Here is a 13,690-nt window from a genome sequence, read left to right on the forward strand (position 1 = left end):
GGCTAAAAAGTGTTAATCTGGCATCTAAGTGTCATCAGTGTTTGTGCAGGCGGAGCTGTTGGACTTGTACACCCTGAACCTGCACCGCATCGACAAGGACGTGCAGAGGTGCGACAGGACCTACGGATACTTCACGCCCGCCAATCTGGAGAAACTACGCAACATCATGTGCAGGTGAGCGTCCACGATTCGGACTCGCACACGCTTCACTAACGCGTGCAATGTGTTTAACGCGTGAGCTCCATCACCCCCCTCCTCTCTCTCTCTGCGTCCGCAGTTACATCTGGCGCCACCTGCAGATCGGTTACGTGCAGGGCATGTGCGACCTGCTGGCCCCTCTGCTGGTCATACTGGACGATGGTGAGTGGTTTTGGATCATTCACCTTTCCGCCCGTTAATTCCTCTCGTCTCGTGAGCCCAACTTTGCCCCCTCTCATTTTTCGGGCACACAGAGGCGCTGGCCTTCAGCTGTTTCACCGAGCTGATGAAGAGGATGAACCAGAACTTTCCTCACGGCGGGGAGATGGACACGCACTTCGCCAACATGAGGTCCCTGATCCAGGTAGAGCGGCCGAGCACAGAGCTGCTGCAAGCATCGATTGCTCTTGCTTTGACTTCAGAAGCCACGTGCCTCATTTCCCCATCATCGCTCTGGCCTCTCACGTTGTCCATCTCTCACGTGCCACTCTCCCTCTCTCTCCTTCTCCCCCTCTCTCTCCCTGTCTCTCTCCATCTCTCTCTCTCTCCCTCTTTCTCTTGCTGTTTCTCTGTAGATCCTGGACTCTGAACTCTTTGAGCTGATGCACCAGAATGGGGATTACACCCATTTCTACTTCTGCTACCGCTGGTTTCTCCTGGACTTCAAACGAGGTGAACAAATAAAACTGATTGTCTTCACATAGGTACTATGGATAGCCCACATACCGCATAAGACGGATTAGGGCTAGAAAGTTTTTGTGTTAAACGCTTTTTGTTTTTGATCATGTGTCATGTCTGCCTGATTTACAATTGTTTGATCTCTGCCTGAATTACATCATCGAAACCATTTGTAGCTGTGATCCTTAGAAAACTGACTAAAAGGCAATCTACAGCTCCCCCTGCTGGTTATTAATATACTCAACCTCCCACTTTTCCAACCCCCCAGCTAATTTCGTCTTTTGGGACCACTGTACCAGAAAATCTTTGATGAACATAACCCAAAGCGCACAGCTCTTACAGCAAGTAAACTAATGTTCAATATTTTTTAAATGTGAATGTTCCTATCTTCCCTGGAGAGAGGCTCAGGACCAGGGAAACAGTACAAGAAGAATTTTTCACAACTTTATAACAAAGAATCCATTCTCTGGGTCCAGCAGTTCAGCCTTGAGAGAAGGAACTAATGTAATTGTTTGTGTTAATCTTAAATACCAAACGATTTTACAGAGGGAGGCTTCCTCACTACGTCTGATCAGCTTGCTGGAACTCTGTCTTGCTCACATATTTATCCCCGTATTGCTCCTGAATTTGTCCTGTGAGTTTGTTATGAGCTGGAGCTAACATACACAAACTCACAGACACACACACACAGACACACACACACAAAGGATCACATAAATAATAGCATAAAGGATTATGTAAAGGATCACATAAATGATAGCATAAAGGATTATGTAAAGGATCACATAAATGATAGCATAAAGGTTCACATAGACCTGGCTAAGCTCCCCTCCCCTCCAGTAATATCAATTACTGGTTATTATAAACTCATTTATTTACAGTAACAGTGGTTGTTGTTAACCATCTGTCTAAAACTACTTGGTCTAAAGCTCTCCTTTTCATGATGCAGGCATTTCTCCAGTGTATTTGAGGTACTTGGAATATGCAAAGAAAAGTGGATGCAATTTATCACGATAATAGTCACACATAATCATATCACCCACCCCTACTGTGAACCAGATGGGATTGAGGTCTACTAAGTCTCTGTAAGTGTGGTTGTGCTGGTCCATTTCGCAGAGCTGGTGTATGACGATGTGTTCGCTGTGTGGGAGACCATCTGGGCCGCCAAGCACGCCTCCTCGGGCCACTTCGTGCTCTTCATCGCCCTGGCGCTGGTTGAGATCTACAGAGACATCATCTTGGAGAACAACATGGACTTCACTGATATCATCAAATTCTTCAACGGTAATGCGGTGAACCTTCTGAACAGTGCTGGGAGAACCTTAACCCTTAACCTTTGACCCTTAACCTTCAACCCTTAATATTTAACCCTTCACCCTTTTTCGAGAGCTGCTTTGCATGTGCATCTAGAATGGGATTATCGCCCATATTCCACTGTCAGGTCCTAATAAGATCTGGCGGTAATGAGTGGTGGTGTTCCTCGGTTCCTGAGAGCGCTCACGGTCTGTTTTCCAGAGATGGCAGAGCATCACGACGTGAAGCAGCTCTTGGCGCTGGCGCGAGACCTGGTGTGCAAGGTGCAGAGGCTCATCGAAAACAAGTAGCCGGAGTCACGAAGCCCCACCCACCCCGCCATCACCGTGCCAATGCTTTCCATCAACCTCAGCAGGATACGGCCAGATGTTTGGTGTGCTAAAAGCTTTCTGCATGAAGCCAAGTAACCTACCTGAAACCAATCTGTGTGCAGTTCTACTGCAAAGAGTCGCTCCGCTCTCAATCCTTGTTGAACTGAATTTAAAATGGTACTTTTAGAAGAAGCATATGCTGCTATTGTATTTTTGATTTGTTAAAAACCGAGGTAAATACTCCTTGGTTTGTTAAACATTTCAAGCAAGGTGCAGTTTATTACACTTCCATTGGGGCCTGCCTGATGTTCGATGAGATCCACATTCCAGGTCTCAGCGGTGCCGGTGGCTGTGTGTTTACTCGTAGCAGTCGGGCTTTGCCCAGTTCCTTTGGCCTCTTCCACAGCCGAGCTCTCTAACATCTTCGTCTTTCTCCCGTCGTCTTTTGTAGCATGCTGCTCCGTCCACTGGAGCATTCTTTGTCAGGCCGTGATACAACATTCTGTGGGAGTTAGTGTAACAAGATACCAAGTGAAATTGTATTCAAAGAGCTTTTCAGGAATCAAGATGTAGAAAAGAATAGCTAATAACCTTTGGCTTTAACAATCACTTGGACTGTGTTATAGAAGTGTGCTATTCTTTGAATCTCTGTTTAACTAGCATGGTCACCAAATCAGTATATTTACTTTTCACAACACGTCCAGTTATTTAATTGTGTTTGTGTGTTTGTTTGTTTGTGTTGCTTGTTTATTTGTTTGTATCTGGACCAGTCGAGATCTCTCCAGAATTCATTTTATAAATATACTACAGAAGTTATTACGTCAGTTTTCCAGTGATTTACTACCTTCTACTATTGAACCGTGGTAGCCTGTGTGTATGTGTGTGTGTGTGTGTGTGTGTGTGTGTGTGTGTGTGTGTGTGTGTGTGTGTTAAGCAGTACTGAATTTACTGTGACTGTAAGAAATAAACAGAAGAAGCATATTTACATATAAATAAATATGTACTATATTTATTATACATAGAGATACATATATTATGAACCACATTAGCAGTTGTTTTTCTGAATGACAGTTATTAATAACACAGAGGAATATATTTACCAGTGCTCTCATTTTCCATTTTATTTTTGCATAACTGAGTAATCTCCTGTCTACATTGTTGCCTTAACTGTGTTGCTCTGGCAGTTTCTCGTGTCCTGTATTGTCCTCTGGTGCTGTCTGTCTCTTAGCTTTTGAGCCCAGTTAAAAGGTCCTGCAATTACTCAGCCCTCCTGAGTCTACAGGACTGGACGTACAAGTACGTTTCAATCAAGTCTCGCAAAATCATGGCAAGGGAAAGAACATTTTGGTGTCGAATGAGTTGACCAAGGCTACCAGTGCACTCCACCTAAAAATACTCCTAAATCAAATAGCACCTGAAGAAATGTTGATATTTTACAGTACTCAATGAATATAGGCCATGGATGGGCAGACTGAAGCACTTCAGGGTTGGGTGATGGGCTGAATCTCTCTGAAGCAGCTTAGCAAAGATTTCTACATATACAATTGAATTGATCTGCATTTAACTGATCTGCATTGAACTGAATTTAATATGCAAGTCCAAAATCCTTAACCACTGACTCTGGTAGATAGCAGTGTGGAGGTGTTTTCTGTGCATCCGACTGGCAATTCTTTTTGAAGAATGTAAATGACTGAAGATCCTTGAATCAGCATTTAAACCACAGTTATTAGTTATCATAAGTGTGGCACATTACAAACGGTCTTAAGTTGTCTTGCATTAGATATCGTTTATTTGTAAAAGCAACCTGCTATATATTAAGAAAGAATTAATGATTTGTAAATCGTTTCATTTATTTATTTATTTGTTTGTTTGTTTATATCTGGTTGTGTTAATTTGTCTGTTTTGTATGTAAACTTAACACTTGTTATATCGTGGTTTATTAGTATTAAATGGTACACGTGCTGAAAAAGGCTGGAATAAAACTGGAATTATTACTTTTCCAACATTCTAATAGATTTCTGGTTTCGCACATTATAAAATACAGAATACAAAAACGCACCAATTACATTCATTATATGTGAATAACTAACACTGTTCTTACTTTTAAGATACTAATTAGACGCAGGCGTGTAGGTTAACGTATATAACACTCCGTATTTTCCTCAGGTTTAGTAGTGAGGCGATGGTTACTCTCTCAGCAAAAAACACTCGCCCGAACAGGGACTTGAACCCTGGACCCTCAGATTAAAAGTCTGATGCTCTACCGACTGAGCTATCCGGGCTTCGAGAGGACACGTCCGTCTCGTAGTCAAACAGGTTACGTCGTATATCAGCCATTTCCTTTCAATTTTTTTTAATGCGGTGAGTTTGTTTCCGGCGCATTTGACGTAGACCCGTTTACCTTCGCGTTATCAAAAAAATCACAAGTATTATTAGATCCAGGTGTCTGTCAGAGGCTTTAATCGCCATGGCGTGGACCGGGTTCAGGAGGTTTCCTTTAAACGCCGTGGTGCGGCCTTCGCATCATCGGTCTATATTACTGGAGCTCCCCGCCCGTGACGCCCGTCTACCGGACACAGTAGCGCCCTGGTGCCGCTGGATGTCAAAACCCAGTTCAAGTAACTATTTTATTTCAAAGGTACACAGCTCTTCGCCGGAGTTTTGGCTTGTGTGACTGGGCCGAGTTGGAGAATTTCTGTGTAGCTAACGAGCTAACGTACTGTTATTTTCTAGGTCCCACAGTTTCCTACTTGGGAGCCGGTAGCAGAGAGCCAGCTTCCTCCGGTCGGTTGTTCATATTCTGACTGAAAACCTCATTCCAAAAAATCTATTATTTCAATGTATTGACTCTAGACTATTTATTGGCTTTTTCAAAATGATCTTTGGTTAGCTAAGAACCAATTCTAGGCGCACTGGCATCGGCATAATAATTGTGACTATTGCAGCTTGATAGTGTCCTGGAAATTTTACAAAAAAATCGGTTTTTCTGCAGCCTACAAAAATCTCCCCAGACCTGGTGGACAAGTTGGAGAGACTTGCACTTGTGGACTTCGGAAACCAAGAAGGTGTGAACTGTCTGGAGAAAGCAATTCGGTTTGCTGATCAGCTTAGTGTTGTTAACACAGACGGCGTAGAGCCGATGGATTCTGTCCTAGAGCACAGGTAAGACTGAGTCTTTACACTGTGTTTTAGAGAGAGAGAGAGAGAGAGAGAGAGAGAGAGAGAGAGAGATTGAGGGAGGGAGGGAGGGAGGGAGGGAAGTTGAATGCTACTGAGTGCTTATGCCTCTGTCCTTAACTGACCTGTGGTACTGATCAGCTATTAAACCAGTCTTTCTCTGACACTTCATGCAGTAATTCACATTCACATGTTGTCATTTTGTGCGGTGCTTCAGACCAAAATGTGTCTTCCTGTGACATGTCTTGCTGTGAGTTGTGTGTTCTATGTAGAGCTGGTCTTTGATCCAGAGCCTAGACTAGATGTGTCTGTAGAATGCACTGCAGAATCTCCCTCCGCACAAGACTTCCCTCCTAGTCTGATCCCAGCTCTCCGGATGCCATAGATAGAGCTCTGGACAGCAAAATTACTGTTAATGGATAACATGCAATCTAAAGTACTTTGAATTCTTATGGGTTATGTACTTTTGTATTGAACACGTCATACTGGGTGGTCCTGTTGTCCAGGTGCCCATAATTATCATAATTACTATATATCAGGTTTCTCTCCCCACCAGAGCTCTGCACCTGAGGGACGACATTGTGAAAGAGGGGGATTGCGCACAGGACCTCCTGCAGCTGGCCGCGGGCACAGTGGACGAGTACTTTGTGTCACCTCCAGGTGAGCGAGTAGCCGTGTGGCCACAGCTACCTCTCCGTGTTGCGCAAGCCGATCATATTTAAAATCAGGTTTTATAGCTAAGGTTATATCGCAGTGTGTGTTTGTTTGGGAATAGTTGCTAGGCAGCTAAAAACTAGCCTGATCTGGTTAACAGCTTGATAGCTGATGTCCGAACTATCTGTATTGATCACTTTTCTGAGCCGAAAATTCTTAGTAATGATTAGAAAATGATGATGCTAGAAATTATTCAGTTCTGTCAGTCTGGCACATAAGTTTGACACCCACGTGAGGCTCACATAAGATGAGCGATTAAACACGAGCTTGTCTTCAGCCAGTGGAACAGTGGCTCAATCTGAAATGTCAAACTTAAGCAGTACGCACTAGATTTCAACAGTATGTTCAGCCCAACCATTAAAGCAGTACGTTCTTTCAGCAGGAGACTGGGCAGTATGCATACAACTTTTGACATAACACATCCACCATTTTACCTATGTCATATGACATATGATGTCACACGATTATAGTTAAACGTTCCAGTTGAATCATGGGATAGGACAGTGTGCTGTAATCGCGTACTTTAAAATGGCTCCCGATTCAGTAACCCAACAGGGTACTTTTCGCTTGCTGTTTAATGCATACTGTGTATTCAGGCATTCTGCCATTTATCGTCTACTGCTTTGGCGCTTCTGATGGTTGAATGAATAACAATGACTATTTATGCATAATAATGAATAGCAATGTTCGCTTGCTTCTTTACCACGCACAGGAAACATCCCCCTCCCGAAAAGAGAGGAGCGGGCCGCCATGTTGAAACACTCCACCTTCTGAACTGAGACTCAGTGACCTAATGTATATAAATGTGTAAATGTGTAATAAACCTGCCTATTTGAATCTGTTTTGTTTAGGTATTTTTCCTCAACACAATCTGTTGTTGCTAAAAGTTGTCTTCTTCTTGTTTTTTTTTTTTTTTTTTTTGTGGATTGTTTTACCTGGAGCTTTAAATATGAATTAGAATGAATCATATTAACACAAAGGTGATAATTAACGTTGTAATTCTGTGCCACAACAACGTGTACATACACACGTGAGAGGTCAAACGGGTTTCACAGTAACTGTTAAGGTATGCGAAAATGAATATCCCCAGCGATTACTTGAAATAGTTCTTTAAATAGTATTCCTACATTCATCAATGTGTGACGCAGGTCACTCATGATGGGATTTTCGGCTCTATTTTGAGATGCGGCTCTAATGGCTCTTCTTACTGAGGAGAGCCGGCTCTTTTCGGCTCCCAAACGACTCCCCATATATATTTTACATTATTAATTAATTAATAGCTTAAACCTAATTTTATAACATTTGGTTTCATTATTGACCTTGTTAAGCACTTGTGAAGAGTAAAAATGCTGCATAACAATGCATTATATATAAAACTTTTATTATAACCAACTATTAAATTATCACAAAATAGCACCACTTCCACAAAAATAACTTAAATTAAACAGTTATAAATACAATCACCCACCACAATACGAAAAAGTATTAAAGCAGCTTCATAACAAAAAAAAAGGTGTCCCAATACAAATATCAAATACAGTGCTTTTAAATTAAAGTATAAAATTATGAAGGATAAGTCATGGCCTGGTGGTTAGGGAACTGGTCTTGTGACCGGAGGGTCGTGGGTTAGATCCCCAGGCCTGATGCCATGACTGAGGTGCCCCTGAGCAAGGCCCTTAACCCTCAATTGCTCACTTGTATAAAAATGAGATTAAAATGTCGCTCTGGATAAGAGCGTCTGCCAAAATGCCATAAATGTAAATAAAAAATGTGAACAACACCAGTTTTGAGATTTAAAAAAAGTGGAGATAAAACTTTTTTTTCAGTGTTTTCCCACCACATTATTAACTGAAAGCTGCGTGTGATTGGTCAGATGTGTGGAGCACACGCTTGACACGCGGGCAGTGGAGACGCTAAAGGCACCGACTGAGGGCACTGGTAGAAGAAGAGCAAGACGCGCAAGGAGAAGATGGAGGGGGAGGGGAGAGTAGGGAGCCTAAAACGGCTCCCATTGTGGAGCCGGTTCCAATCGTGCACATCACATCACTTGCCTCTGTCACATCACTACTCAGTTTTATACCGAGTCACTCTCGAAATCGAAAGTTATTAAGTAAACAAACAAATGTCATGAGTGGTGCAGTTCCTCCCCTGCTCTCCTTCCGCAGGTGTGGATCCACCAAAATAACCGCGCGCGCTTTTGCGGATTTGTTTTGGTACTAGGAAGAACACAACGGTACTTTGGACATATGTACAACATGCTTCCTTCAGACAGATAGATAGATAGCCTACTTTATTGATCCCAGCGGGAAATTCTTTTCAAATGTAATCACAAAATACAAAACGAGTAGATGAAGTGCAGAAAACGCCTCGGCTGATTCGACACCTGCACAACAGCAGAGTGGGATGAAATTTTTCATCTTAGCAGTGAAGATCCACATTTAGAGGTTTCATTCAGCAGAAACACAATTTCGAGGATTTCCCTCGTCATCACCACCATAGGGTACCTGTCAAGTCTTTGATTTAAAAATAAGGTAAATTTCCGCTGGTTGCTGCGAGCATTCCCACCAGCCCAACCAAGGACCAGGTCCCCTTATATTTTACACAAAGTCTTCACTTTTTTGGTAGGACCGTCTTCTCTCTCGTTACATTTATCCATCTCTTATTTGTGTTTCGGGTTTGTTGTTCCCGCTGTCAGCACTGATCTCGCGAGAACTGACATTCGGGCTACTTCAGGTTGACATTCTCGCAAGGCTAGCGACATAATTCATTTTGGAGAGGCACTTGAATGCTCTAAAAAAATTATTATATTATAATACGAGAAATTTACGGGAAAATATTAATACGGTAATTTCCCAGCCAAAACGGGAGAGTTGACAGGTATGATCCCCACTGGAGTATGGGTGGGTCATGCACGAGACGCACTGCGGGGGGAATCCCCTGATGGGATTATAGATTAATAATCTCCGCCCTGTCTCTAGCCTTAGTGGCACAGCATTTGGTGCTACGCCACTGGCCACTGGTTATAATCAGTTATAACCACAATCAGTCCTTTCCCCTGCTTGCCTGTGAAAATACAAAGAATAAATTACAACTTTCTCACTCTCAGTGAAATGCTGATTTGTGGATGCCTGCATTAATAGGACAAAAAGTACTGAAATGTCGTTAGAACAGAGAGACCCCTGCCTCTGTCAGCGAGAACTCAGGAGGACACGTTATGCACTCACCCCTGGCAGGACCCGCCTGATCAATCGTAGTTTTCTTTGCACTGCGGAAAAAGGTTACGACCAGAATGAAAACCGAAAGCGATCTTAATTGCGAGTGTTGTTATCTCCAGCTGTCCTCCTTGACGCACTGTCACGTAATAACTCATTTAAAAATGTCAGTGTCGGTCTAACAAGGTGTTCTTCACGGTTTCACGTTGTGAAACTGATTTCGTAGCCTCGTCTACGTGGAGGCTCAAAACAATATTTTGATCTTATTCGCGTCACTCTGTTAAACATGACAGTACTGTATAGTTTGTTTTTGTAGGCTACATTTGTTTTTTAATTTTTTAATAGTTGTACCCATACGTTCACTATACTTTCTTTTCTAAGTTTAAATGTACCCTGATCAGCAATACTTTACTAGTCTAAACAAACGCCCTTACTGTAAAATTTTCTTTTAAACGTGTTCTAGTAAACTGTTCCATGGACGTAGTTTTGATTTCATAAGTGGGGGGGACACAACCTGGGGTGGCGAACTGTTGAGCGGGGGGGGGGGGGGGGGGGGGGTTTGAATGAAAATTGTTGAGCGCTGTGAACAAAAATTGTTGAGCGGGGGGGGGTTTGAATGAAAATTGTTGAGCGCTGTGAACAAAAATTGTTGAGCGGGGGGGGGGGGGGGGGGGGGAGCTCGGAGCTGCATGATCCTAGTGCTAGATTTGTCGCTATTTGGATATTGTTTTTTTAACCGTTAAAAAGTGGGGGGGACATGACTTCGTCGCTACTTAAATATTTGGTTTTAACTGTAAAAACTGGGGGGGACCAAAACCGGCTTTTGAAAAAGTGGGGGGGACATGTCCCCCCCCGTCCCCCCCCAAAACTACGTCCGTGAACTGTTCTGATTTAGTAATTTGCTTTATTTTACTGGTAATTAGCATTGTGCTGGGTTCTTCATCCTTATAAGTGACTTCACTGTACACACACAGTGCATACACTGATGATGATGGAAACTATTATCAAATGTCTGAGTGAAAGAGCTGTGGACTGTAATAGTGAATGTGTTAAGGTTTCTGAAATCGTCTCAAGATCAGACGTAGATCATAGCCTTCTGGGTTCATAGACAGGATTATAAATTTGTTCAACCCTCAGTGATCCGTAGCTGGCCAGAACAGATTAGCAACACATGAGTGTCAAGAAAGAGTTTCAGAGTTTAATACATGTAGTTAAATACAGAATGAAGAAGATGTGTCAACATAATTGGGTAATAATAATAAAACATATGTTGGTGTCCTCCTTATCAGGAGGGGAGGTACAGTAGACTGGATGTAGGGGAAGTGGAAAAGTACAGGGATACAGAGGGGGGGGTGGAGAGATTCTAGCTGAGGAGCAGACACACAGATAAGGGGATGAACAGAATGTCAGAGTGTTCTGACTGAGGGTCACAGACTGTAAATCTCAAATTCCCTTACAGTGTGTGTGAACGACACACTCAATGAACTCCATGGACATGAAATCCACATGGACAACAACGGCAAAACTGTCAGTGATTTTGGCTTGAGCCCATGGTCCAGTGTGTCGAGACCGGATCCTTCCCAGGTGTTTGTCAGGAACAAGAAGGGCCAGACAAACACTTCCAAAGTCACAGACGCGTTGTGCTTTGTGTAAGAGTTGCACGGGGGTGTTGGTACACAGATCTGTTGTTCCCCCTCAACTAAAGTAACTCCAACAAGCTGTTCCACACATGCACTGGGACCTGGTGGAATCAGCTACATTTGCTGTGGTAAGGTGAACTGTGAGGTGAGCATGTTTATAAAGTGATAAAGTTATAAAGTGAATCAAAATAACTGCTACTTTGAAGCATTGTGACCTTGAAGCACCCTTACATTGAAAACAGCAATGCTTAGAGGTCCACAGGTCCCAGCTCAGAAAACACGGGGTCACGTGTTTATTAATTGCCATAGAATGCAGATACACACCCCCACAGCCCAGAAGGAATGTGTGATATTGTTTAGTTTGGTTTATCGTCAGGTCTGGAATCTGGTTCTGTTTCCTTTTGTATCATTGTCTGTGTCGTTCTTTTGATAGCAAACTGCTCAAGTCCACGATTACTGTCCAAAAGAATCAAAAGTTAACCCCAAATATGATGTTTTGAATTCTACGTCAGGTTTAGCTGAACAGCCTGCAGAATAAGTAAAAAAAAGTTAAAAGTTCATATTCAAATAAACACGATTGCTAAACTGTTATGTTTGGCTTACAGCCAGCTCCCTGTTACATTTCAAGAAAAACATAAACAAAACATTATTGCGCTGTAAGGTTATACAAGAATGGAAACCGAAAGCAAGCGATATTTGGAAACCGAATCTTATTAGTGGGGCGGAGCGTGTGATTCTTCGGTACCGTCACGTGTTCCTCCCTTCGCCGGTCATATAAATAAGAATTCATCTACAGGACTGTTGTCTGTATAGCCTGGCACGTCGAGAAGTGGTGACTGACAGATTAGCAGCACAACGCAACATCATACTCGGGACATACGCAGGAAATCACGCTTTCAAATGTAAAACGTATTTCTTTCACTTGTCGACTGCGAGCATATTAAAGCATCGTTACTTTTGATCACAACTTTTAGGTACATCTGTGACATGTCAAGACATGTCGGTTGATAGTGTAACGTTATCTTACTTTGTTCGTCAATCTTGTCTTTTAACTTCGTTTTACCAATAGAGCCTGAACACATCTGGAGGATGGAGCTTGTTATCAAAGGTCTGACCGGAGAGCCCCGGGCTGTAACGGTGAACGCGAGCACGACGGTCCGTCAACTCAAACAACTCATTGCGCAGCTCTTCGAGGTGCCACCCTCGCGCCAGAAGCTTTGTGTCAGCAACGGACACACCATCCACCTGGACAACGACGCCAAAACCGTCAGTGATTACGGCCTGAGCTCGGGGTCCAGTGTGTCGCTGCTGATTCTGTCGAGACCCGCTCCTTTCCAGGTGTTCGTCAGGAATGAGAAGGGCCAGACACACACTTACGAAGTCACTGACGACGAGACCGTGGATGGGCTGCAGAGGAAGATCTTCAATAAGGAGAGGACGCCGGTGGACCAACAGAGGCTGATCTTCGAGGGCAGACAGCTGGAATCTGGCAAGACACTGAAGGATTACAACATCACACTCGAAAGCACCATTTTCATGACCCTCCGACTCCGCGGAGGTTAACGGATCCAGTCGGTGTTGGTCTTTATATTTATGTTCATTTCTTTCACTTTAACATTGTTTAAGCATTAATAGTTAGTATAATGGACATGTGTTGCCTGGCTGTCATTATCAAAGTTAAAAGTTGTAAGTGAACAAATCATTCCAAGAGTTAAAAAAAGGATAAAAGTACTGCGCTGGATGTGACATGTGACTGGATACGTGCTACTTTCTCATCATATGCCATGCTGCCAATTACTGTGAAATTGTTAAATTTTTTGCGACTGTTAACATATGATGTTTCCTCAAGATTCCTAATAAACCTTTTAATTAAACTTAGTATCAGTTTTTCATTAAATCAGTCTCAGAGGGATTAATCTGTTCGGTTTGTTAAGAACAGTGTTCTCTGTTCATATGAACCTATAGACACGCACTTGCCAGTTCGAGTCTCAGACGAATCATAATTTTCTGATGGCAGAGGAATGCGTGTGTGCATGGGGGAAGGCGTATTACAGTTTTTTGCAGACGATAAAACCCAATATCTGAAACTATGTCTCTTGTCGAACCTTAACACACAGTAACCAATGCTACACAAACACGGACGTAATTTTTTTTTGGGGGGGGGGGGGGGGGGGGGGGGCATTTTCAAAAGCCGGTTTTGGTCCCCCCCAGTTTTTACGGTTAAAACCAAATATTTAAATAGCGACGAATCCATGTCCCCCCCACTTTTGAAATCAAAATTACGTCCATGTACACACACAACAGGCAAAACATCTCACACTTCAGGGAAAAAGCACACACTTCAACCAAAACTCTTGCAACTCTTGCCAAAACCATATAACTGCATCTAAACGCTATACACACAAATACCAGATGATTAGCCTTGCATATATGTGACTACACACTG

At 42.9% G+C, this 13,690-nt stretch overlaps 3 protein-coding genes and 1 non-coding gene across 7 annotated transcripts in view; 3 read left to right on the forward strand and 1 right to left on the reverse strand.

Moving 5' to 3' along the window:
• Positions 1–4,478, forward strand: part of sgsm1a (small G protein signaling modulator 1a) — a 40,495-nt gene extending 36,017 nt beyond the window's left edge. For all 4 annotated transcript variants that reach the window (XM_076999120.1, XM_076999121.1, XM_076999122.1 and 1 more), the window contains 6 exons: positions 50–174; positions 278–360; positions 453–562; positions 774–870; positions 1,993–2,160; positions 2,392–4,478. In XM_076999120.1, the coding sequence (XP_076855235.1) occupies positions 50–174; positions 278–360; positions 453–562; positions 774–870; positions 1,993–2,160; positions 2,392–2,480 (672 nt within the window). In that variant the 3' untranslated portion in view covers positions 2,481–4,478. The remainder of the gene's footprint in view (positions 1–49; positions 175–277; positions 361–452; positions 563–773; positions 871–1,992; positions 2,161–2,391) is intronic.
• Positions 4,479–4,710: 232 nt separating this feature from the next.
• On the reverse strand, positions 4,711–4,783 carry trnak-uuu (transfer RNA lysine (anticodon UUU)). The gene has a single exon. It is a non-coding gene; the product is annotated as a tRNA-Lys (tRNA).
• On the forward strand, positions 4,716–7,229 carry gatc (glutamyl-tRNA amidotransferase subunit C). The gene is made up of 5 exons (XM_076998534.1): positions 4,716–5,139; positions 5,235–5,285; positions 5,494–5,663; positions 6,235–6,338; positions 7,105–7,229. Exons 1-5 carry the CDS (start codon positions 4,969–4,971, stop codon positions 7,164–7,166), a joined length of 558 nt encoding a protein of 185 aa, XP_076854649.1. The 5' UTR covers positions 4,716–4,968; the 3' UTR covers positions 7,167–7,229.
• A 4,770-nt stretch (positions 7,230–11,999) lies between these two features.
• Positions 12,000–13,118, forward strand: isg15 (ISG15 ubiquitin like modifier). The gene is made up of 2 exons (XM_076999125.1): positions 12,000–12,146; positions 12,314–13,118. Exon 2 carries the CDS (start codon positions 12,334–12,336, stop codon positions 12,805–12,807), a length of 474 nt encoding a protein of 157 aa, XP_076855240.1. The 5' UTR covers positions 12,000–12,146; positions 12,314–12,333; the 3' UTR covers positions 12,808–13,118.
• The last annotated feature ends 572 nt before the right edge of the window (positions 13,119–13,690 follow it).

Source organism: Brachyhypopomus gauderio, chromosome 3 (assembly GCF_052324685.1).
Source record: "Brachyhypopomus gauderio isolate BG-103 chromosome 3, BGAUD_0.2, whole genome shotgun sequence".
Taxonomy (NCBI): Eukaryota; Metazoa; Chordata; class Actinopteri; order Gymnotiformes; family Hypopomidae; genus Brachyhypopomus; species Brachyhypopomus gauderio.

What these genes read in the sequence shown, in the direction of transcription:
- isg15 (XM_076999125.1), top strand. Translation starts at nt 12,334, where the DNA reads ATGGAGCTTGTTATCAAAGGTCTGACCGGAGAGCCCCGGGCTGTAACG.
- gatc (XM_076998534.1), top strand. Translation starts at nt 4,969, where the DNA reads ATGGCGTGGACCGGGTTCAGGAGGTTTCCTTTAAACGCCGTGGTGCGG. An exon ending in GTAACTATTTTATTTCAAAG is followed by an intron (nt 5,140 to 5,234) that starts GTACACAGCTCT and finishes GTTATTTTCTAG; the next exon opens with GTCCCACAGTTTCCTACTTG. An exon ending in CAGAGAGCCAGCTTCCTCCG is followed by an intron (nt 5,286 to 5,493) that starts GTCGGTTGTTCA and finishes GTTTTTCTGCAG; the next exon opens with CCTACAAAAATCTCCCCAGA.